The 25689-nt window shown below is 38.0% G+C and overlaps 1 protein-coding gene across 1 annotated transcript in view; it reads right to left on the bottom strand.

The window, feature by feature from the left end:
- LOC116463206 (nesprin-1) overlaps positions 1-25689 on the bottom strand; it is a 532426-nt gene that overhangs the window by 378192 nt on the left and 128545 nt on the right. Inside the window, exons 6-11 of the mRNA XM_032146204.2 lie at positions 22872-22892; positions 22313-22405; positions 21495-21673; positions 16509-16705; positions 13527-13636; positions 9659-9709 (exon numbers count right to left, since the gene is read on the bottom strand). Of these exons, the coding sequence (XP_032002095.1) occupies positions 9659-9709; positions 13527-13636; positions 16509-16705; positions 21495-21673; positions 22313-22405; positions 22872-22892 (651 nt within the window). The remainder of the gene's footprint in view (positions 1-9658; positions 9710-13526; positions 13637-16508; positions 16706-21494; positions 21674-22312; positions 22406-22871; positions 22893-25689) is intronic.

The following is a 25689-nucleotide window of genomic DNA, read 5'->3' as shown; positions in this document are numbered from 1 at the left end:
TTAAATTGATATTAGGTATTACAATCTCCATGTGGACAGAAAACACATTTATCTTGTTCAACACGGTATTCTAGACCCCGGGAACTTAATACCTATTAGAGATTTACCAAATTATTTGGTGAATAAATGTATCCAGGTCACCACTCATCTCAAAAATGAAAAATAAAATTGAGATTTTCATACTTATTTTCACAAGTAATGGCAAGGGCCATTCTATAATAGCATTGATTTAGTGAAAATATCCTAACTTTTCCTTAAGATGTAGTGTCTCATAAAAATGCCAAGTATTCATAATCATACCGAACATGATTTTTCGGCATTTACAAAGCAGCTTTCAACTCCAGCATCTCACTTGCTGCTGATAATGCTGTGACACAGGTAAAATGACTGTCCCCCTTGGCAGGTGATGTTGCAGAGTGGAAAGAATGCCATTTATGGAGGCAGGCTAAACTGGTTTCAAATTCTGGCTTTGCCATGCATTTGCTCTGTGAGCTTGGTGTGTCTTTTTTTTTTTTTTTTTTTTTTCATTAACCTCTCTACTGTTGTACTACAGGATGTACTAAAGGGTGTGTTAAATCATCACGGACCCTTTCAATGGTTTTGGTGAGAATTAGAGGTAATCTATGTAGCATGTCTAGTACAGAGGTTGTCACATTCTCATGATCCATGCCTTCCCTCACTTTCTTGTCTTGCAAAGCAGTCATCTTCTGCCTAAACACTTAACCACATTTTCCCTTGGATAATGCCTTTTTCAGAACTCGGCTCAGGCACAACCTACTCTAGGAAGCTTTTTCTAAACCAGAAGTCTGAGTGAGGGCATCTGTCTCCTGTGCCAGTGGTTCTCACACTTAGGACACACTAGAATCATCTGAGAGGCTTATAAAAACACAAATTGCTGGGCACCACCCCCAGAGTTTCTGGCTGAGTAGATGTGGGGTAGAGCCAAAAATCCGTATGTCTAAGTTCCCAGGTGAATCTGACGCTGCTGGCGAAGGAATCATATACTAAGAATACTTCTCTATGATCCTGTGACAACCTCAGCGCTAATATTCACCCAAATGCATTATATAAAGTCAGCCCTCTGTGTTCTTAGATTCAATCAATAGCAGATTGAAAATAGTCAGAAAATAAACAATAAAAATAACAATACAGCAAAAAAGATAATACAAACAAAATACAACACAGTATAACAACTATTTAAATAGCATTTACATTGTGTTAGGTATTATACATAATCTAGAGATAAAAGTATATGGGAGGATATGTGTAGGTTATATGCAAATACTATGGTATTTTATATCAGGAACTTCAGCATCATAAATTTTGCTATCTTGGGGGATCCTGGAACCAATCACTTGTGAATATCTAGGGACAACTATCCAAAATCCTTGTCAGGCCTCTGAGCCCAAGTCTGCACGTATACATCCAGATGGCTGAGGCAATTGAAGAACCACAAAAGAAGTGAAAATGGCTGGTTCCTGCCTTAACTGATGACATTTCACCATTGTGATTTGTTCCTGCCCCACCCTAACTAATCAATTGACCTTGTGAAATTCCTTCTCCTGGACAATGAATATCAGAAGCTACCCACCAAGTACCTTATAACCCCCGCCCCTGCCCCTTTGACTGTAATTTTCCACTACCCACCCAAATCCTATAAAACTGCCCCACCCCTATCTCCCTTTGCTGACTCCTTTTCTGGACTCAGTCTGCCTGCCCTCGGGTGATTAAAAAGCTTTATTGCTCACACAAAGCCTGTTTGGTGGGCTCTTCACACAGATGCATGTGACATTTGGTGCTGAAGACCTGGGACAGGGGGACTCCTTCGGGAGACCGGTCCCCTGCCCTCACCCTCACTCCATGCGAAGATCCACCTATGACCTTGGGTCCTCAGGCCAGCCCAAGGAACATCTTACTAATTTCAAATCGAGTAAGCGGTCTTTTCACTCTCTTCTCCAGCTTCTCTCGCTACCTTTCAATCTCCCTGTCCTTCCAATTCCATTTCTTTTTCCTCTCTAGTAGAGACAAAGAGACATATTTTATATGTGGATGCAAAACTCTGGCGCGGGTCACGGACTTGGGAAGACAGTCTTCCCTTGGTGTTTAATCACCGCGCAGATGCCTGCCCTGTTCATTCACCCACATTCCATCGTTGTCTGATCACTGTGGGGATGCCTGCCTTGGTCATTTACCCACATTCCCTTGGTGGCAAGTCAATTGTGGGGACGCCTGCTTTGGCTGCTCACCCACGTTACAGCCCAGGACTGCTCACCACCCCCTTCTCCGTGTCTCTACCTTTCTCTTCAAACTTACCTCCTTCACTATGGGCAAGCTTCCACCCTCCATTCCCCCTTCTTCTCCATTAGCTTCGTTCTCAAGAACTTAAAAGTTCTTCATCTCACACCTGACCTTTAGACCCCTAATGCCTTACTTTCTTCTGCAACACCTCTTGGCCCAGTACAAACTCAACAATGGTTCTAAATGGCCGGAAAACAGCACTTTTGATTTCTCCATCTTACAAGACCTTGATGATTTTTGCCAAAAAAATGGGCAAATGATCTGAGGTGCCCGATGTCCAGGCATTCTTTTACACATCAGTCCCTCCCTAGTCTCTGCTCCCAGTGCAACTCATCCCAAATCTTTCTTCTTTCTCTCCTGTCTATTCCTTCAGTCTCCACCCCAAGCTCTGAGTCCTTTGAATCCTCCTTTTCTGTGGACCCATCTGACCTCTCCCCTCCTCCCCAGGCTGCTCCTCGCCAGGCTGAGCCAGGTCCCAATTCTTCCTCAGCCTCCGCTCCCCAGCCCTATAATCCTTCTATCATCTCCCCTCCTCACACCCTGTCTGGCTTACAGTTTCGTTCCACAACTAGCCCTCCCCTACCTGCCCAACAATTTCCTCTTACGGAGGTGGATGGAGCTCAAGGCATAGTCAAGGTTAACCCTCCTTTTTCTTTATCTGACCTCTCCCAAATCAGTTAGCATTTAGGCTCTTTTTCATCAAATATAAAAGCCCAGCCCAGTTCATGGCCTGTTTGGCAACAACCCTTAGATGCTTTACCGCCCTAGACCCAGAGGGGCCAGAAGGCTGTCCTATTCTCAATATGCATTTTATTACCCAACCCGCTCCTGACATTAGAAAAAGCTCCAAAAATTAGATACCAGCCCTCAAACCCCACAATAGGACTTAATCAACCTCACCTTCAAGTTGTACAATAATAGAGAAGAGGCAGCCAAGCGGCGACATATGTCTGAGTTGCAATTACTTGCCTCCACTGTAAGAGAAACCCCAGCCACATCTCCAGCACACAAGAACTTCAAAACACCTAAATTGCAGTGGCCAGGCATTCCTCCAGGACCTCCTCCCCCAGGATCTTGCTTAAAGTGCTGGAAATCTGGCCACTGGGCCAAGGAATGCCCACAGCCTGGGATTCCTCCTAAGCCGTGTCCCAATTGTGCAGGACCCCACTGGAAATCGGACTGTCCTACTTGCCTGGCAGCCACTCCCAGAGCCCCTGGAACTCTGGCCCAAGGCTCTCTGACTGACTCCTTCCCAATCTTCTCGGCTTAGCAGCTGAAGACTGACACAGCCCAATCACCTCGGAAGCCTCCTGGACCATCACAGATGCTTTAGGTAACTCTTACAGTGGAGGGTAAGTCCATATCCTTCTTAATCAATATGGAGGCTACCCACTCCACATTACCTTCTTTTCAAGGGCCTGTGTACCTTGCCCCCATAACTGTTGTAGGTATTGACGGCCAGGCTGCTAGACCCTTTAAAACTCCCCCACTCTGGTGTCAACTTGGAAAACATTCTTTTATGCACTCTTTTTTAGTTATCCCCATCTGCCCAGTTTGCTTATTAGGTCAAGATATTTGAACTAAATTATCTGCTTCTCTGACTATTCCTGGGCTACAGTCACCTCTCATTGCTACCCTTTTCCCCATTTAAAACCTCCTTCGTGTCTTCCTCTTGTGTACCCCACACCTTAACCCACAAGTATGGGACAACTCTACTCCCTCCCTAGCAACTGACCACATGCCCATTACTATCCCATTAAAATCTAATCACCCTTACCCCACTAAACACTAGTATCCCATCCCACAACAGGCCTTGAGAGGACTAAAGCCTGTCCAGGATCTTCGTCTTATCAACAAAATTGTCTTGCCTATCCACCCCGTGGTGTCAAACCCATATACTCTCCTATCCTCAGTACCTCCCTCCACAACCCATTATTCTGTTCTGGATTTCAAAGATGCTTTCTTTACTATTGCTTTACACCCTTCATCCCAGCCTCTCTTCCCTTTCATTTGGACTGACCCTGACACCCATCAGTCTCAGCAACTTACCTGGGCTGTACTGCTGTAAGGCTTCAGGGACAGCCCCCATTACTTCAGTCAAGCCCTTTCTCATACTTTACTTTCTTTCTGTCAATCTGCTTCTCACCTTATTCAATACTTTGACAACCTTCTACTTTATAACCCCTCCTACAAATCTTCCCAACAGGATGCCCTCTTGCTCCTCCAACATCTATTCTCAAAAGGATATTGCAACTCCCTGGCCAAAGCCCAAATTTCTTCCTCATCCATTACCTATCTCAGCATAATTCTTCATAAAAACATACATGCTCTCCCTGCTGATTGTGTCCGGCTAATCTCCCAAACCCCAGCCCCTTCTACAAAGCAACAACTCCTTTCCTTCCTAGGCATAGTTAGGTACTTTCGCCTTTGGATATCTGGTTTTGCCATCCTGACTAAACCATTATATAAACTCACAAAAGGAAACCTAGCTGACCCCATAGATCCCAAATCCTTTCCCCACTCTTCTTCCTGTTCCTTAAAAACAGCCCTAAAAGCTGCTCCCACACTAGCTCTCCCTAACTCATCCCAACCCTTTTCATTACATGCAGCCAAAGTACAGGGCTGTGAGGTGGGAATTCTTACACAAGAGCCGGGACCACGCCCTGTAGCCTTTCTGTCCAAACAACTTGACCTCACAGTTCTGAGCTGGCCTTCATGTCTGTATGCAGCGGCAGCCACCGCTTTAATACTTTTAGAGTCCCTCAAAATCACAAGCTATGCTCCACTTACTCTCTACAGTTCCCATAACTTTCAAAATCTATTTTCCTCCTCACACTTGACATGTATACTTTCTTCCCCCCAGCTCTTTCATCTGTACTCACTATTTGTTGAATCTCCCACAATTACCATTGTTCCTGGCCTGGACTTCAATCTGGCTTCCCACATTATTCCTGATACCACACCTGACCCCCATGACTGTATCTCTCTGATCCACCTGGCATTCACTCCATTTCCCCATATTTCCTTCTTTCCTGTTCCTCACCCTGATCACACTTGGTTTATTGATGGCAGTTCCACCAGGCCTAATCGCCACTCACCAGCAAAGGCAGGCTATGCTATAGTATCTTCTACATCTATCATTGAGGCTACTGCTCTGCCCCCCTCCACTACCTCTCAGCAAGCCAAACTCATTGCCTTAACTTAGGCCCTCACTCTTGCAAAGGGACTACACGTCAATATTTATACTGACTCTAACTATGCCTTCCATATCCTGCACCACCATGCTGTTATATGGGCTGAAAGAGGTTTCCTCACTATGCAAGGGTCCTCCATCATAATGCCTCTTTAATAAAAACTCTTCTCAAGGCTGCTTTACTTCCAAAGGAAGCTGGAGTCCTTCACTGCAAAGGCCATCAAAAGGCCTCAGACCCCATTGCTCAAGGCAACAATTATGCTGATAAGACAGCTAAAGAAGCAGTCAGTATTCCTACTTATGTCCCTCATGGCCAGTTTTTCTCCTTCTCATCAGTCACTCCTACTTACTCTCCCACTGAAGTTTCCACCTATCAATCCCTCCCTACTCAAGGCAAATAGTTCTTGGACCAAGGAAAATTCCTCCTTCCAGCCTTACAGGCTCATTCCATTCTATCGTTTTGCATAACCTCTTCCACGTAGGTTACAAGCCACCAGCCCGCCTCTTAGAACCTCTCATTTGCTTTCCATCATGGAAATCTATCCTGAAGGAAATCACTTCTCAGTGTTCCATTTGCTATTCTGCCACTCCTCAGGGATTTCTGAGGCCCCCTCCCTTCCCTACACATCAAGCTCAGGGGTTTGCCCCTGCCCAGGACTGGCAAATTGACTTTATCCACATGCCCTGAGTCAGGAAACTAAAATACCTCTTGATCTGGGTAGACACTTTCACTGGATGAGTAGAGGCCTTTCCCTCAGGGTCTGAGAAGGCCACCATGGTCATCTCCTCCCTTCTGTCGACATAATTCCTTGATTTCGCCTCCCCCTCTACCCAGTTGCCCCATCAATCCCCATTACAACCTCTAATGGCTGCTGCCCTAGCTGGATCCCTAGTGTTAGATATGAGTTCTAAATTTCTTTTCAAAGAATCAATATGTCAGTAGGTTCAATTCTTTGCCTTCTACTTTTAAACTTAATTTCCTCATAAAGCAGCCTTTTTTGATTACCTGTTCCACCCTGACTCATTTCAATCACCTGCTCCACCCTGACTCATTCCAATTACCTGCTCTGTCATAACCATTTTTCCCGCCAAACCACTCACCCCGTCACTCTCTTTAAATTAGCCAGTCAAAATTAGTTTAGCCTGTACGGTCTACCCCAGCCAATAGGGGAATGACACAGCAGCAGGGGCCACATGCATCAGGGAGAAGAACCCCTTCCCCTCCTTTGTCTAAGTGTGCGCTCACCATTGCTCCATCTGTAAGGGCACAACCTTCTATAGAAGTACCTTGCCTTGCTGAGAATTAAAAAGAAAATTTTATATTCAAGTGCTATTTCTTTTGCGGCACAGAAACTTTACAGATAACACTAGGAGTCTGGGTACAAGACAGCTCTTTTAGTACTCCTTCTCATCTTTTCACTTTGCATGTCCAGTTTTGCCTTGCACAAGGTCTCTTCTGCTTCTGTGGCTCCTCTACCTACATGTGTCTACCTGCTAATTGGATAGGCACATGCACACTAGTTTTCCTTACTCCCAAAATTCAATTTGCAAATAGGACCGAACAGCTTCCTGTTCCCTTCATGACACCAATACTTCACCACTATTTTGTTTTATTTTTCTTATTAATATAAGAAGACAGGAATAGGCCTCAACTTACTTACTGCTGAAAAAGGAGAACTCTGTATATTTTTAAATGAAGAATATTGTTTTTACCTAAATCAATCTGGCCTGGTATATGACAACATAAAAAAAAACTAAAGGATAGAGTCCAAAAACTCGTGATCCAAGCAAATAATTATGCTGAACCCCCTTGGACACTCTCTAACTGGATGTCCTGGGTCCTCCCAATTCTTAGTCCTTTAATACCTCTTTTTCTCCTTCTCTTATTCTGACCTTGTGTCTTCTGTTTAGTTTCTCAACTCATACAAAACCACATCCAGGCCATCACCAATCATTCTATATGACAAATGCTCCTTCTAACAACCCCACAATATCACCCCTTACCCCAAAATCTTTCTTCAGCTTAATCTCTCCCACTCTAGGTTCCCACATCAGCCCAATCCTGCTCGAAGCAGCCCTGAGAAACATCCCCCCAAAATTTTCAATGCCCCAACACTTCACCACTATTTTGTTTTGTTTTTCTTATTAATATAAGAAGACAGGAATGTCAGGTCTCTGAGCCCAAGCCTGCACATATACATCCAGATGGCTGAGGCAATTGAAGAACCACAAAAGAAGTGAAAATGGCTGGTTCCTGCCTTAATCGATGACATTCCACTATTGTGATTTGTTCCTTCCCCACCCTAACTGATCGATTGATCTTGTGAAATTCTTTCTCTGGACTATGAATCTCGGAAGCTCCCCACTGAGCACCTTGTAACCCCTGCCCCTGTCTGCAAAAGAAAAACCCCCTTTGACTGTAATTTTCCACTACCCACCCAAATCCTATAAAACTGCCCCACCCCTATCTCCCTTTGCTGACTCGTTTTTCGGACTCAGTCTCCCTGCACCCAGGTGATTAAAAAACTTTATTGCTCACACAAAGCCTGTTTGGTGGGCTCTTCACAGGGACGTGTTTGACACTTCTTATGTATCTTTTTAATCTCATCATCTAACACAGTGTCTGGCACTCAGAATCACTCAATATATGATTGCAGAATAAGAGATAAGTTAGAAACATAGTTAAAAGTAGAAAGAAATGGAACTGGAGCCCAAGACTACAAAGTTTCAGTTATTCCCAGGATGTCTTTTCTGAACGAACAGGTGAATATAATTAAGGTACATGTTTTATTATCAGTTGATTCTCATGCCCAGAAAAGCACTGATACCACATTCTTATGAGCCCAGAGAGAATACTTTTTCTTGGTGTGTCTGCAAGGTACCAGAGGTCAGTGTGGCCACCAGAAGTGACCCATCTAACAGTGAGCACAGGACTTCATTGTGAGCCTCTGAGGACAGGCTGCTCATCAACTTCTGCATTTAAAAAGCACTTGACTGCCCTAAAGAGGAGCTATTTGTTACACAAAGTCATCTGAGAGAAAAGGGTTATGTTCTTAAAATAACTTTATTAGAGCCTATTTAGTAAATGACTTTCTAATGGTTGGAAAGTGTCTAGCAGATTGCAATAAGGTGAGAAGGGTGTCGCTATTTATATACTCAATATTCTCCTTTCTAAGAGAAAAATGAAGTACAAAACAATATTTACAGCCCATTAGTCTAGGGCTTTTCTTCAACTGATAACTTTCACACACATTCAGAAGACATGGCAACCTACTGCTTATATCTAAATTCCAAGCAGCTATACTGTCAGCATTCTCTCTACTTTTTCTTTCACTTTATTGTTTTTCTTTCTCTCTCATTCACTCAAACACACACACACACACACACACACACAACCACATACACATAAGTCACATTTACATTTGTGTATCATGTTCACATATACACAAACTCATACTTTATGGAGCATGATATTTAAAAAATTTAGTATTTGATATGAAATTAGTTGCTTCTGATTTTTCTATTACAATGTTGATATAAATACAAATATCCTTAACCTGTGGCCTAGATGGAACATAAAGAAAAATGGAAAAACTGAAATATGGGACATACATTCAATAACTTGGATATGGACAGGAATTCATAACCATTCATTCTGCTAATATCTTTTGAGCACCTACTCCACGTCATGAACTTTACTAAACCATGAGACCCAATACTGAGCAGAAGAGAGTGAGGAAACTCAGACCGATAAGTTAATAGGATACTCACCTTGTTCGTTGATTCTCTGCTAACATTTTAAGATGCAAAACTAAACCTTTCTTTTGTTTTTATTTTCTGTGTCACATTTAAAGACACCAAACGTAGTTATTGTAAGTCCTTCTTATTAGTGTTATTAAGTATTATAAAGAAGAAATTAATTGATAGATACCATTTTATAATGAAAGATTGATGGGCAAGTCCATGGGAGTAGCTTAGACTATCACTAACGTTTGATAACACATATGTATGTTATTTGTTCTGTTAGAAAGGAAACACAAATGATGTGATTGACATATTAAAAGAAATGTATACAGAAAGACAAGAACATGCAAAGGAATGACTAAAATGCTACAGAATGCAGGATGTTTGAAAGAGGTCATCAATGCAAGATTACTTAAATCTTACCTTAAAATTTTGTATAGAATTTGCAAAAGATGGGAAACCTGGAAGTATTTCCTAACAATATGAAAAGATAATATATAGAAATAGAATATAAATCAGCGTCAAAAATTATTTAGAAAACAAGAAGAAAATCAATGGAAAGGCATCTGCCTTTAGAGAAACAGGCGATCATCTCAAGGGTATAATTACTTTAAGACATTTTCATAGCTTTTGAAAATACAGAAATATTCGACTCCAATAAGGCAACATCGTTTTCTAGAAAATGACATTTTTAACTTGAAATAGTCATATGTAGCTATATATTTTGTAAACATGTCTCAAAATAACATTAAATATTTTAGAAGGTCAAGTATGTAAAGAAGAGGTATATGGACTCATATTACTTTCCCTATAAATATACACAGCACACATGTTTCTTTGTCCTCATAAGAATTAAGCCTGCGCTGTGCTTCTTAGGGCAGTCAGGAATGTTTGTTGCAATGGAAGAACAGATGGGTGAAAAAATAAATGAAAGTTTAGAAGGTGAATGAGATAAGCCAATAGACCTATTTTATTTATTTATGACTAAGCGCTAATTATTCAAGAAGTATCTTAAGGGGAAAAGTTTATCAGTTTTATTGGATGAGATAAAAAAAACCATGGCGATGTCGATTTTCAGTAAGAAAATCATATTTAAAATGGCATCGATAAAATATTTAATTCAAATAAAATCACAAAGGGGATATAAAAATCAAATACACACAAAAATGAAAGCCTGGTAGATATGTTCATGTCAAGAATTTTTTAAAAAATGAATTAAGAGAGTAAGAGCTGAGTGACAAATACTGAGTACTTTGAGGTGAGGGCTCAAACCTAATATGCATAGTTTACAAAATATTAAAGGTTCACTAGACAGAATTAGGTGACCATTAACTGTGTTAAATATAAGCCCTACATCATAACAAAAAATACATTATTCAAAATATTCAGTTTTGGATGCTTATGCACTACACGACAAATGCCACTAAAAAAGGGCAAAGTTTCCAATACATTTTCCTCAAAAATAATTTTTGAGATAAGCCTGAATAAATCACATGCATCCTCTTTTCAGGAAAGGGATAGAGGGAATTTTTTTAACGACCAGAATTTATTTTCTAGATGATTAAAGTAACCTCTGAAAATAATAAAGCCTCTTTAGTAAAGTATATCAAAAAGCTTATATCAATAGATTGTGTGTTTCAAATCTCTAAGGATTTTTGCATTAAACTTCTGCTCATGAGCATTAAGTAAAGCATCTCTTTTTGTTTTTTTAGATGCTTCCAGCCACAAAGTTTACTAATCTGGAGAGATGATTAATGTCAAAGACTCTAAAACAGTAAAACCTCAGACACCAAATTAGATATAAATCCATCTGGGTAATATAAGGACTTCACATATAAAAACCAGATGGAAGTTTGGATGGATTTTCTCTGTGCTATATGAGGTAAGTCTAATGTGTTTTCTTATAGAGTTTCTTATTCACACAACAGTATTGTCAAAACCCAGCAAGCCCCAGATGACTCCAAAATATTTGCATCAATCCATGTCAGCATTTGCACATGGAGTCTTTGCTTTAGCCGTTTGTGGTGCTTTTTAGAAACAATTACTTTAGTAGTAATAACTATAGATAAATCACTCTGGTGGCCAGTGTTTGTGCCCCAATCCTGGCAAGGAACAAAAGAGGTTTCCTGAACTTATTGTTCTTAAGAAGCTAACATATTTCTATCAAATGCCAAATTAATTTCATCTAAGAGACCTAGGAAACAGCAGTTACCTCTATTTTGCCTATTCTTTTATGAAGTCACTGATTTCTAACTATTGGTGTGACGTCTACTTGTAAGCTTTTGGTTATACTCCTTAGCCTTTTTCTTCTCTATATATGTTTCTAAGTCTATTTAGAAAACATATTGGCCGGGTGCGGTGGCTCACGCCTGTAATCCCAGCACTTTGGGAGGCCAAGGTGGGAGGATTATGAGGTCAGGAGATTGAGACCATCCTGGCTAATACAGTGAAACCCCATTTCCACTAAAAAATAGAAAAAAATTAGCCAGGCAAGGTGGCGGGTGCCTGTAGTCCCAGCTACTCGGGAGGCTGAGGCAGGAGAATGGTGTGAACCCGGGAGGCAGAGGTTGCAGTGAGCTGAGATTGTGCCACTGCACTCCAGCCTGGGTGACAGAGTGAGACTCCGTCTCAAAAAAAAAAAAAAGAAAAGAAAACATATTTTACATTTTTTGCTTTTCTTATTACTCTTCATTGTCATCTCAAACTGCTCTGAAAACTCCAGTTGAGACCTGAACCTGAAGACAGACAGTTTTTCACACATCTTGAAAATTCCATTTCTTATTTTTCCTGATGTCGTCTGCCTTATAATTATTTTTTTTCAGGAAGAAAGGAGAAAGGAAGAGGAGGAGCACCTTCTAATTAATTTAAAATTCCTCAGTGAATCCACCTCTGTATATAATTAAAAATAGAATACAACACTACTTGAAAAATATTAAAAGAATGGTCATTTCCATTGTTAAAAAAAAACAGGAAAACAGGCAGTCTGGTGTCTTGGTTGGAGTGTGAAATAGGACAAACTTTCTGCAAGGCAACACAAGAAACATTTTTAAAAGCCTTAAAATTTTGTATGCCCTTTAGCCTAGGAATTCCACTTCTAAAGAAGAATCTTGGCTGGGTGTGGTGGCTCATGCCTGTAATCCCAGCACTTTGAGAGGCAGAGGCAGGCAGACCACTTGAGGTCAGGAGTCTGAGACTAGCCTGGCCAACATGTGAAACCCAATCTCTACTAGAAACAGAAAAAATTAGCTGGGCATGGTAATGTGCAACTGAAATCACAGCTACTCAGGAGGCTGAGGCAGGAGAATCGTTTGAACCCGGCTGGCAGAGGTTGCAGTGAGCCAAGATTGCACTACTGCACTCCAGCCTGGGCGAAAGAGCAAGACTCCGTCTCACAAAAAAAAAAAAAAAAAGAGAATCTTAGAACAATGTTTCATTACAAGATTGTTCATAAAAGCATTGCTTATAACAACAAAAATTATAAATTAAAACAATTAAGATTGAGTAATAAATTAATGTACATACATATGATGACCTGCAGAATTCTTTATAATGTTCATGGAAGAAGAAAATTATAAAATTATATGGACACCATAACTCTATTTTTATTAAAATATTGTATGTATCTGCCATATACATATGCAAATGTTGGGAATTAACATCAACATATTAATTTTTCTCTAGTATAGGTTCTCTCCAGAAGGTCAAATACAGAAAATTTTTTCCTTTTCCTTTTTTTCTGATTAAAAAATTTATGACAATTAACATATGTAATTGAGCAGCACGAAAAATGTTAATGTTATTTAAATTATTTAAAGGCTGAAAAATCTAACGACAGTGAATAATTAGAACTTCTACAAATTGTACCTTACTTCCATATGTTTGCTGTCAATAGACATAATAAAATCCAAAAGTCAAAATTAGATTTTATCAGATCAACCAGAGCGAGGGGATTCAAGATCTAGATGTGCAAATGCTATGACAGAAGTACAATTACTTCAATTCTCAGATTACTAAAATGGAATTCCCAACACTGCTATCTTTTCTCAGTCTTAGTGTATCAGCATCACATATCTTACCTTTATTATTAGCAATACTTTCTCTAATATATCCAACATACAAACCAGAAAAACCCTTTCCTCTAATCATCACCCCATTTGGTGATATCTTTTTAAAATCAGTTGGTCTCATATTAAAATGCATTCGAATTTAATTTTCTGAGAACAGTATACTCAAAAAGCTGAGTCACTGTCATTGCATATACCAGCAATATTTGAAGAAAGCAAATACCTACATCATCCTCTTGCCCATCAGTGCCTGCATTGTGGATGTCAGGATAATGTTTCAGAAACTGGGCTACATAGGTCATAATAGACTTCTCATCTGGTTTATCCACATCAACATCTGAAAAAATAAAAAGAAATGTGAATAAATTAATTAGCATTCATTGGATTTTAATAATACAAGCTTTGGTATCTAGCTATCACACTAAAAACACTCAACGCAGAAGGAAAACAGAAGTACTGTTTAGAATTTTGGAGGGGGAGGAGGGTAAACCAAATTTAGTCTGGATATTACATGATGAAAATTATATTACTCAGAAAGATGACACATTTAAACAAACAGCATTTAAGAAAGTAGCATATATGTAATTTAAATAAGACACACAGGATCTCGTGAGACAGTATCTCACAAATGGGTTACTCATACAGTATCTCATACTAGTTCTATTCATACTAGTGAATAGAACACAAATAATATGTAAATTTTAGAACTGGCATAAATAGGAAGTACAGAAATGCTTACAAGTGTGACACTGAATGACATATATATATATATAATATATAGCCAAATATAGACAAGCCCCCTCTCTGCCCCCACAAATTTCACTTTAGAAGAAAGGCAGATGCCTTATATTCAATTTCCTGGGCAGCCTCTTCTTTGTGGAGCATTCTCTCCAAATTACAGTGCTTTGAGCAATCAAGCACTCTTCGAGGGAAACTGCCTGAGAAGCCCTCAATCACTGTGATTTTGAAGCTCATAGATATTTATCTAATACAAATGGTAAAAATCAGGCAAATAAATTTATACAGATTTAGTAATTATACATGGAGGTAAGAATGCATAAGTAAAACATGTAAACAAGTCTTTAAAATATCAATTTTAAAGGCAATAAAAATGATTATATCTTACAGAGCAATTTATAGAGCAGAAAGCAAACCAAATTGCCACAATAAAGTATAAAACTAATCTAATCTTTCATGAAAGTTCTTTTTGATTAGAGGTATAATTTCTAGAGACTTGCAGTGTAGGGTTTAAACAGTGCTGCAACTCACACCATCTAAAAGGAAGCAAAGATAATGTATTCTGAAATTTGTTAAATGACTCAAAGGAGATGAGTCAAACCATTGAGTAAAACTTTTTTTTCAGGAAATATGAAAGTGGAAAGAAAAGCAATATTTAATACATGATTTAACATAGTATATGCCGTTAACTATATACGTAAATCATAAAATAATTATTATAATGGCTTTTGGTCTACTTAATCTGTATCCCTAAAAGCTTATACATCCAAGTTGGCTAAATAACTTTTTGAAGGGGAAGTTCTCATTAAGAAATTAGAGGAATGTCTTATATCTAGGATAGCCTTGTATTTAGGCAACCTCAGTTTCTAATCATCAAAGAAAATATTAGGATCTTCTGGTCTGGTGGATATGAAAGAATTGTGTATATTCTCCTTTCATCCCACTCTAGGAATAATGTCAGCTGTGATACATCCTCTGAAGTCGATGGCTGGAATATGTGTTTTTCCCTTGATTTATTTTTGTGCAGAAAGAAGGCAGAAAGCCCTTTGATATCCTAGTGAAAGTGGGGGTGGGGGCAGAGTGGGACTCAAAACAGAATCCTAAAATGGCAAGGAATCTCCATGGGGCCCTTCATCTCGGAGGAAACCTAACTGAGTCTCTGTAACTTACTCTTGGAAAGACAAGTCTATCCTCTTTGTTTTAGAGCTAGGGAAGTTCAGTCTGAAATTCCATCATTAAAAATAATTTTCGGTGGATCCCATGAAGATAGAGAGTAGACTGGTGGTTACCAGAGGCCAGGAAGGGTAGGGAGGGGAGGGGAAAAATAATTTGCTTTCACTGGATATTTACATTTCTGCATTCACTGGTAGAAATGTCCATAATTGCCAATCCAAATAAGAAATTATCTGTGACATTTGGAAACTTCACTTTGATACTTTTGTTTCAACATAACTAACAGCTTATTAGTTTATAAAAGTTTATCAAAGGCATCTAAATTGTCTTTTGAAGGCTTGAAAGAGTTCACTCCATTTCCAAATCGTCTTAGCACTCACAGCCTTACCAAAAACCATGCCAAACAATTGAAATGACAAATATTAGTCAAACATTTGTGAAGTTTGCTGATTGAGACCAAAACACTGCATGGTTGACAACATTTCTAAGTATGAATAATCTACATCTTCCAGACCTCTGAGATTATATAGGGTAATTATATTATCCTGTCACCTACCCCTTATACACACACTTCTTTTTTATTTTTTTATTATAATTTAGGTTTTAGGGTACATGTGCACAATGTGCAGGTTTGTTACATATGTATCCATGTGCCATGTTGATTTCCTGTACCCATTAACTTGTCATTTAGCATTAGGTATATCTCCTAATGCTGTCCCTCTCCCCTCCCCCCACCCCACAACAGTCCCCGGAGTGTGATGTTCCCCTTCCTGTGTCCATGAGTTCTCATTGTTCAATTCCCACGTATGAGTGAGAACATGCGGTGTTTGGTTTTTTGTCCTTGCGATAGTTTACTGAGAATGATGTTTTCCAGTTTCATCCATGTCCCTACAAAGGACACGAACTCATCATTTTTTATGGGTGCATAGTATTCCATGGTGTATATGTGCCACATTTTCTTAATCCAGTCTATCGTTGTTGGACATTTGGGTTGGTTCCAACTCTTTACACACACTTCTAAAACTTTCATTCCACCCTTAAGTATATTAAGTCCAGTTCACCCGACTGATATACCAATGCCAAAGTGCTGTTTGGAGCAATGGAATCATATTTTACCCCAACCATGGTGGTAGATATTTATCCAGAAGAAAATTGACGCAGGAAAATACCATTACTTCCCACATTTCTCCAGCTTTCTGGCCTCCAATAGAATCTTGGAAGTCATGTGTATTTCGGGGTTTAAGACATATAAACCCTCTGTGTTAAGGCATAAAACAGTCAATGAATATTCAGCCTACCTTCAGGATCTAGCAGTCTTGGGATCCCCAGTTCCGTTTCGGCAATAGTGAAAGCATCCTCCAGATTTTCTCGGTTGGATCTGCCTTTCACTTTCTCCAAGTCCACCAGTTCGGGTCGAATGGCATGAATAACTGAATGAAAGGCAACCCCGCTTCTCCAACTCTTCCCAAAATCTTTTACTTCTATTCCAGTCTGCCTTTGTGTTATAAAAACATAAAATGATGTTACATTCTGAATAGATACAAGCACTTTCTTCAAGGCCTCATGCAAAATCCAGTGCTTTTCACCAACAATATGCAGAGAGTTGTATCAGTTCTTTGTGTTTGAGAAAAATTAAGGGAAACAAAATTTTTAGGGGGCAACAAGATAAGATGTCGAAATTCCAGTTCTATATTAGGGATTTCTATGTTGGATTTTTCAGCAATTAAGATAGTTAATTTAAAGCATATTTTTACATTTATTTTATGCTCAAACCCCTACAGTCCTCCGCTCTACCAGCTGAGCTACTGAAGGATGTTTACATTTATTTTATAAAGAAAAATCAATTTAGAGAAAAATGTCTGAAAAAATTTTAAGAAAACAAATTATAAAGATGCCAAAAGTGATAGTAATTAACCAGTGTATATTTTTGGTAGAAAGAGCTAACACGTTTCTAATGGGAAGCAGCACTGTGTTGTACACAGGTTATCACAGACTAAGATAATGTGGCTGAATACTTTCAAATGCAATAGAATAGACAAATGCAAATATTGCAATTATATCTCAAAGTGTTCACAAGAGACCCTGTATTCCACCTAAATGCAAACAATAATTCCAATTACTCCATCAATAAAATTGTTTTTAAGCTCCTTTTTTGTAATTGTCTTGAGGGCAAAGCCCTGGTGGTAAATCTTTTTTCTTTGGTTGTGGATTTGATTAACTCAAAGCCAGTTATTAAGAAACTGATTCAAGTTGGTAGTCATATTTTGCTGTTGGAAAACAGAAGCGAGGCAAGCTCACAATGAATGATTTTTTTTTTTTCTACATGTAACTTAACAATTATAAAGGCAGTTCGGAAAACAGAGTTGTAAAGATGATTTTGAGCATCAGCTGCACCCCTTGAATAGGTGGAGGGCCTGCAAATATGACCACTAAATTACGGAACATTCAATAGATAAAGTCATCTAGTAGCTTCTTTTTAAAAAGTTAGTCTCATTAACCTTATAGCTGTCTCTAAATAAAGCAGAAATATCACTCAATTAATTTTTACTAGAATCTCAAAATTTTCATGAAAAAATACAACTTGAATGGTATGCTGATTAATATAATAAGTTTGTAAGTGTCCATTATTATTACTATTATTATTATTATTGAGACAGAATCTCACTCATTCTGTTGCCAGGCTGGAGTGCAGTGGCACTATCTCGGCTCACTGCAACCTCCACCTCCCAGGCTCAAGGGATTCTTGCGCCTCAGCCTCCCAAGTAGCTGGGATTTAAGGCATGTGCCACAATGCCTGGCTAATATTTGTATTTTTAGTAGAGACAGGGTTTCATCATGTTGTCCAGGCTGGTCTCAAATTCCCGGCCTCAAGTGATCCACCCGCCTCGGCCTCCCAAAGTGCTGGGATTACAGGTGTGAGCCATCGTGCACAGCCTATCCTTAAATTTTATTGTAGACAACTTATTGTTCACTTTAAAACATGTTTTACCAACGTACACTGTTTGCATAAAACATATTATGCATCATTGAGCCTGATCATTGGCTTCAATAAATATCCTAAAAACAATTTTATGAGACTCCAGAAATTGTAAAGTAATCTTGAATCTTCTCTTAGTTATTTTCAAGTTTGTCTCTGGTAGTATGGATATAATTTTTTTCAGCTGACAGCTGACAATCATGCAGGTTGAACAGTATGTCCTTTTTATCTACTCATTTGTAATCCATCTCCGAATTCATTTTATTTTTCTTTGTCCACATTTCCTCATTTAAAAATGTTTTTTATCTTGTTAAGCCACCTCAAATTAGTTTTTAACAAAATTAAGTGGGGTGTAAATAAATAATTAGCTAATAAATATTCACCATGTAATTAGCTATTAGTAATTTTCTTGAACTTATGTATTGTTTTAGACATTTTCAAAGAGAAATACATAATACGCTTTTCTACATATCTACTGTAATGAAATAAGTAAAAATGTTTCAGCACATTTTATTTCTTCTATATTTGTTGAAAAAATATATGTAGGTATGCACACACACACACACACACACACACACTGTTTCCTATTGTATCAGTTAAAGTAGTAGGTAATATTCCTTAAAAGTTTTCGTTTTAGTTCAAACCTCTTATTTGAGAATTTTAGATATGAACCAAAAGAAAGACATACCATTTAAAGAAGTGATGAGCGGTGCCCAATTTATAAGCATTTCTGACCTCTAATATGTATTTACTTCAAGCTACTTTGAATAGCTATGGATATGCATATATTTATTTATTTTGTTACCTTACTAATTTTTGTCAGAAAATATAATTGTTCTTCTTATAAATGTGACAAAAGGTATGCCAATATAAGATATGCTATAACTTAAAGCTTTTATTTCTGATAATATGTATTGATAGTGGATGAAATTAGTGTTAAAAATTAGAGGGCTTAACTATCTTATGTTACTGAAACCATTTTTAAATTTATTTCTCAAATATTTTTAAACTTTATACGAAAACAGTGGATACATCCTGATAAGTAGTCTAGTGTTTACTGGATGTTTTATCATTTCCCACCCTCTTCAATCTTATGAGTGTGATGAACCTCCAAACTAGAGTCCAACGAAATAGTATGATTTTAGGAATAACATCACTCACACCTCAAAATGGATATAGATTCTAAAGTCTTTTACACATGTTAGATAATAAGTTGCTTGAAAAGTACATACTGGGATAGTATAAAAAGCAGTTTTTAGAAAAAATTATCAACAGTTTGATAGCATCATGGAATCATGTGTTCATTACAGAATTTTTATGGCAGAGAAAAGTCATCGCCCCAAACCTCTACAATTTATGCAGCTACAAAAGAAATGGATCTTATTAATTGCTCACGGGTGGAGAACCTCAGGCCCAGGATTCTGGACATTGGCCCAGATAAGGAAAGTAAAACTTCCACTGATGCTATCAATATGTAAGTTGTAGCAATGACTTTGAGCTGTCACCAGACTGTTGCACATCTTTGAAACCCAACATTGCATGCATGAAACTAAATTAAATGCTGGATAACTCCAACAGCATTAAATTTGAGTTTACTTCAAGCTACTGTTTTATTAAAAGAAAAATCAATTTGTTTTTGGTTAATTTAATGCCGTGTGAAGCAATGGACCACAGAATATCACCTTGACATTATTACAAAGTTTAATTGCAATAGCATCGTGACACATCAGCGTGCAGTCACCAGTCTTCTCCCTACCCAGTGAAGTTGTTAAGAGAGATTAGTAATGCCACTGTGGATGCAATTAAACAGTGTTCCAGCAATGTGGGAAGGGTTTTTTATTTCATTTCTACTTCAGATTCTAAACAGCCACAAAGCTTTGTTTTCAGAAATATATTTGACTACAACTTGAATCATGAAAACATACCCCAAATTAGAAAGCCAGCAACACACTTTAAAAGTTAAACAAAACAACATAAATTAGTAACACTAATTACATCCTTTCTGTTTCTCTTTTTTTTTTATTTTTGCTCTTCAAACACCTTAAAAATAGAACTCCCTATGTTTGGTACCTCAATATTTTATAATAAGTACTTGTTTACAACTATTTTCCAGAAGTAGAGAATCAAATTCAGATTAGATTTAAGCATGCAAAACAAAGATAAAAAATGAGTAATTTTACATGTTGTTTAGGAAAATCAAACAAAAGCATACTCTACATGAAAGGACTTACCCCTGACCACATCAGACCACAAAATACTTATATGATCAGCTGAAAACTCCACTGAAATTGCTATGAGAAAATACTTTTTGAGAGCACTCTTTTTCTTTTCTTTCTGTTTTTGTTTTGTTTTTGTTTTGTTTTGTTTTGTTTTGTTTTTTTGAGATGGAGTCTAGCTCTGTCGCTCAGACTGGAGTGCAATGGCACAATCTTGATCTCAGCTCACTGCAACCTCCACCTCCCAGGTTCAAGCGATTCTGGTGCCTCAGCCTCCCAAGTAGCTGGGATTACAGGCACGCGCCACCACGCCCAGCTAATTTTTGTATTTTTAGTAGAGATGGGGTTTCACCATATTGGCCAGGCTGGTCTCGATCTCCTGACCTCAGGCAATCTGCCCACCTCAGCCTACCGAAGTGCTGGGATTATAGGCATGAATCACAGTGCCTGGCTGACAGCAGTCATTTTCTATCCACTATTATCATATAAATGTATACACATGTAAATTTATCATGCCTAGAGGAAAAACTGAAAACTAGATGCAAATTCTCAGCTCACAAAGCTAGAGTTGACAAAAAAATCTACACTCTAGATAAAAAATGAGACCAAAGGGAAAAAATTTAAAACTAAAATTGCTAGAAAGTTTCAGAACATAAAAAAAAAATGTTTTTGGAATGTGTACCTTAGTTCACACTGTTCTTAAATAGAACATAATAGTCTCATGAAGAGATAATCAAGTTTCAACTTCAAATTTATTTATGTAAAGTTTATTTAATAGGAGCAGAAACTCTAAACAATGACCTAAATAGAATTATCCCTCATGCTACTCAAAGTTTAGGATTAATCAGTTTAATTAATTAGGCCCAATCACATGAATAAAGAAAAAATTAATTTTTCAAGAGTATTCTCCTAGAGTATTAGTGGTGATTTGTGTTTATATCTCAATTCAAGGCAAGAGTGAAACAAGCGCTAAAGCAAAGCCATTCATTCAAATGTCTCTTCACATTTTGCAATCATTAGAAGTTGCAATTAGTAATACATTCATAACTCAATTTAAGGGTTTTGAATTTAGACAAACTCTTGATACTTACTTGCCAGCCGTGTACTGAACCCACTTTAATAAAGCCTTCTTAGCATTTCCTTGGATCTTGGTGGTCACCTTCCGTTTACTTGGTGGGCTGGGAGTCTCAGAGCTAACTATGCTGTCCACGGAGGATGCGCTGCTGGACAAAGACTGGAGCTGGGGCAGGTTGCTGGTCAACTCTTCAATCTGTTTGTGAGTTAACAGCCAGCAAAAACATAAGTATTATCTTTGTTATTATTTCCTCAGATGTTTTACTTTTCCAGCTACAAATGAGTCATATTAACACTCTTGACATTCCTGACAAAATGCAAGCTCTTAAAGGGCGTGATTGATATCTTACTCCTCTTTGCACTTCCCATTGCACCCCTAGTGTATCTTACATACAATAATCCATATTTGTAGAATACATGAATGAATTAATCAACTAAAACCTAATGGTTAGAACAATTATTCTGGATAGAATGGCAAGTTCATTCCTCCCCTTCATGTCTAAAAGGAGTTTAGAAGTGCTCCCTTCCAAAGAAAAAAGAAAATTTTCCTGAGCGCCTTCTGCAACAATATTTCATCTCCATCTTGAGGTGCTCGCTTTTCAGATTGGGCACCTCTGCTGGAGTTCTTCAGGGTGTGAGTTTCCATGCGCAACAGCTTTGCAAGGGAGAAGAGGAAATTCTGCTACCAAAGAAACAACGTATGTGGGAAAAGTACATTTCTGCTAAGTTAAGGATCAAACCCAAAGATATGGCAAATGAGAGCATTACTAAAATGGCCACCACGATCTCCCTCTGAGACACTGCGTCAACTAAAAGAGGAACTGTAGCACAATACCTGGAAATATAGAATAATGGTCCACATCAATCCAAGAACTATTGAGGGTCGGCCATCAGCTATGTCGGTGGAGTTAATGTTGACTAATTTAATCTGTTTAAGAAAGAGAAACTGTACTAGTAATGTACTAGAATATTATAACTCATTTAATTATGTAACGATTAGGCCTTTAGTAGACATCAATAAGATTTGATCGTGCCTATGTAATAGTACATGGGAATAAGTAGAGTGAGGCACCGAAACAAACAAGCACAAGGTTTCAGTGAAAATTTCAGGGGGATTTGTTAGGTGTACAAGGTAAAAACTATAAAATGGATTTCAGAAACTTCTTTTGTTTAATGTTGAAAAAATATAACATGCAGGGAATTACCAACAAAAATGTCAAACAGAAAAAAAAGTTATTATTTATATTTAGAGATTGACTGGAGCTTAAAAGAAACTGCAATGAGAAGTTTAAGAAGATGCACTTACTTTGAAGTTTGTTACCAAATAGCAGGTAACTTATGTTTCCTTTTACCTATAAAAATCAGGAGTTAAGAATTCTAAAATTTGTACTAACCGGTGATCCTCTGTGCATGGACTGACATGAAAAACAAAGGGAGAAGATAATAGATACACATAACCATCTTTCGAAATCAGCGTTATTTGTTCAAAGGGTATAAAGAGGTAGGTAGTCAGTTTAGAACCTGACTGTGGTAATAAATTTTAAAGAAAAACAAAGGAAAGGCAAGAAATAGCAAAACAGAGCCTATTAGCACTCAGTTCCCTACTTTCAGGTGATGACATATAAAGCATTAAGGAGAGACGTCAATCTATGTACAATTTTCCCCAATTATTCATGCTAATGTTTTCCATCTACTACAAACTTGTTTGCTAAGTCCCAACAAAATGGACTTATACGGTTAAGTCTATCTCATTCAATTTCTATAGCCTACCATCAAAAATATCCTTTTAATAATTCCTAAACAAACGAGAACAAATAATAATAAAGTACCCCTCAGACCTCTAGCTCAAAAATTCTCAGCCAAGATTTCATGAAGTGTGTTATTAATAAAAAGCTCAGATGTTTGTACATTTTTTACTTAAAAAAATTCGTATCAGATGCAAAATCATTTCACAAATACTTTACTCTTGAAAGTTTAAATTTACTGGTTTTACATCACAGAGGTGGAGTAAAAGCTACCACAAAAATCATTGTAAATGATTTGAGATACGCCTATGGGATTTTTGTCTCACTGGTGAAGTTCATTCATCAGGTTCAATGACAGAAAATAAAAATTGAGAACTGGTATAGATTACAAACTTGTATATCTACTTCCTTTGAATCAATCAGTATAAGATGTTTAAGATATCTTTATGGAAAATAAAGAACATCAATTTTTTTAACATTTTATGAAAGAATCTACTATGATCTCTAGGATCATTTTGAGAGCTTCATTTTACAACTTCTCCAGAATTTTCTCCACATCCATTTTAGCATACATACACAATTTATAATATATGCTAATATCCATAAGATTAATGCATTTCACAGGGAAAACTGCTTCCTTTTCCTTGTGCATCATTTTTTAAAAAGTGCTACTGAATATAATTTGAATATCCTACCTCAACCCAGTTCCAATGGTACTTGAAATTGTACATTGTTAACATATTCAATTTATTACAGAAGCTAAAGGATCTTCTGCCTAACTCGTGAAGAAAAATGTTTTTCATGATTATCTGCCCCAAAATGTGTTTCACAATGAGTTTAGGGACTACAGGTTGGTTTGTCTGTTTATTTAACCTCCCATCTCTTGCAAAATCCTATTGAACTTACAATACATTCTTAGTAGCCTAGGAAGGTAGGATGGGCAATAGAGACACATCCAAAGAGACTGAAGAATTTCCAGAAGCCAGAAAGAAGATGGGACCATACTGACAGATAAAACCAGAGCAGAAGGTTGTTGAGCCAGACGTTCTCAAGGGGTGATTCCCAGAGACGCAGCAAGCACTTCGCCTGGAAACTTGTTAGAGATGTAGAATCTGAGACTTCACCTTGGACCCATTAAACCAGAAACTAAGGAAGTGAGGCTCTGGAAAGTGTCTTAAAACCTTCAGGTGATTCTGATGCACATTAGTGCTTGAGAATGCTGGACTAGACCATTGTACCTGGCCCATGTAATCTGGAGAAGTCTGAGTTACAAGACAGAGGCTTGAATGGAATGAATTATTATTTATGTCCCTCCAAAATTCATATTTTGAAATGTAACTCCCAATGTGACTGTATTTGGAGAATGTGTCTTTAAAGAGATAATTGAAGTTAAATGAGTTCATAAGTGTGGGGCCCTAATCTAATAAGATTTTTTTTTTTAGACTAGTTTCACTCTGTTGCCTAGGAGAGGGTGCAGTGGCATGATATTGGCTCACTGCAACCTCCACCTCCCAGGTTCAAGTGATTCTCCTGCCTCAACTGGGATTACAGGCATATGCCATGATGCCTGGCTAATTTTTGCATTTTTAGTAGAGATGAGGTTTCGCCATGTTGGCCAGGCTGGTCTCGAACCCCTGACATCAAGCGATCTGGCCACCTTGGCCTCCCAAAGTGCTGGTATTACAGGAGTGAGCCACTATGCTGGGCCCAGTGAGATTAGTGTTCTTAAAAAAGATGAAGAAAAACTATCATCAGAGTGAACAGGCAACCTACAGAATGGGAGAAAATTTTTGCAATCTATCCATCTGACAGAGGGCTAATATCCAGAATCTACAAGGAACTTAAACAAATTTACAAGAAAAAAACAGCCCCATCAAAAAGTGGGAAAAGGATATGAACAGACTCCTCTCAAAAGAAGACATTTATGCATACAACAAACATATGAAAAAAAGCTCATCGTCACTGGTTATTAGAGAAATGCAAATAAAAACCACAACAAGATATCATCTCACACCAGTTAGAATGGCAATTATTAAAAAGTCAGGAAAAAAATGATGCTGGAGAGGATGTGAAGAAGTAGGAACGTGTTTACACTGTTGGTGGGAGTGTAAACTAGTTCAACCATTGTGGAAGACAGTGTGGTGATTCCTCAAGTATCTAGAACTGGAAATACCATTTGACGCAGCCATCCCATTACTGGGTATATACCCAAAGGATTATAAATCATTCTACTATAAGGGCACATGCACATGCAAGTTTATTGCAGCACTATTCACAATAGCAAAGACTTGGAACCAATCCAAATGTACAACAGTGATAGGCCAGATAAAGAAAATGTGGCACAAATACACCATGGAATACTATGCAGCCATAAAAAAGGGTGAGTTCATGTTCTTTGCAGGGACATGGATGAAGCTGGAAGCCATCATTCTCAGCAAACTAACACAAGAACAGAAAACCAGACTCT

This window comes from Hylobates moloch, unplaced genomic scaffold (genome assembly GCF_009828535.3).
Source record: "Hylobates moloch isolate HMO894 unplaced genomic scaffold, HMol_V3 SCAFFOLD_29, whole genome shotgun sequence".
NCBI lineage: Eukaryota > Metazoa > Chordata > Mammalia > Primates > Hylobatidae > Hylobates > Hylobates moloch.
This window is presented reverse-complemented; position numbering and strand designations above follow the sequence as displayed.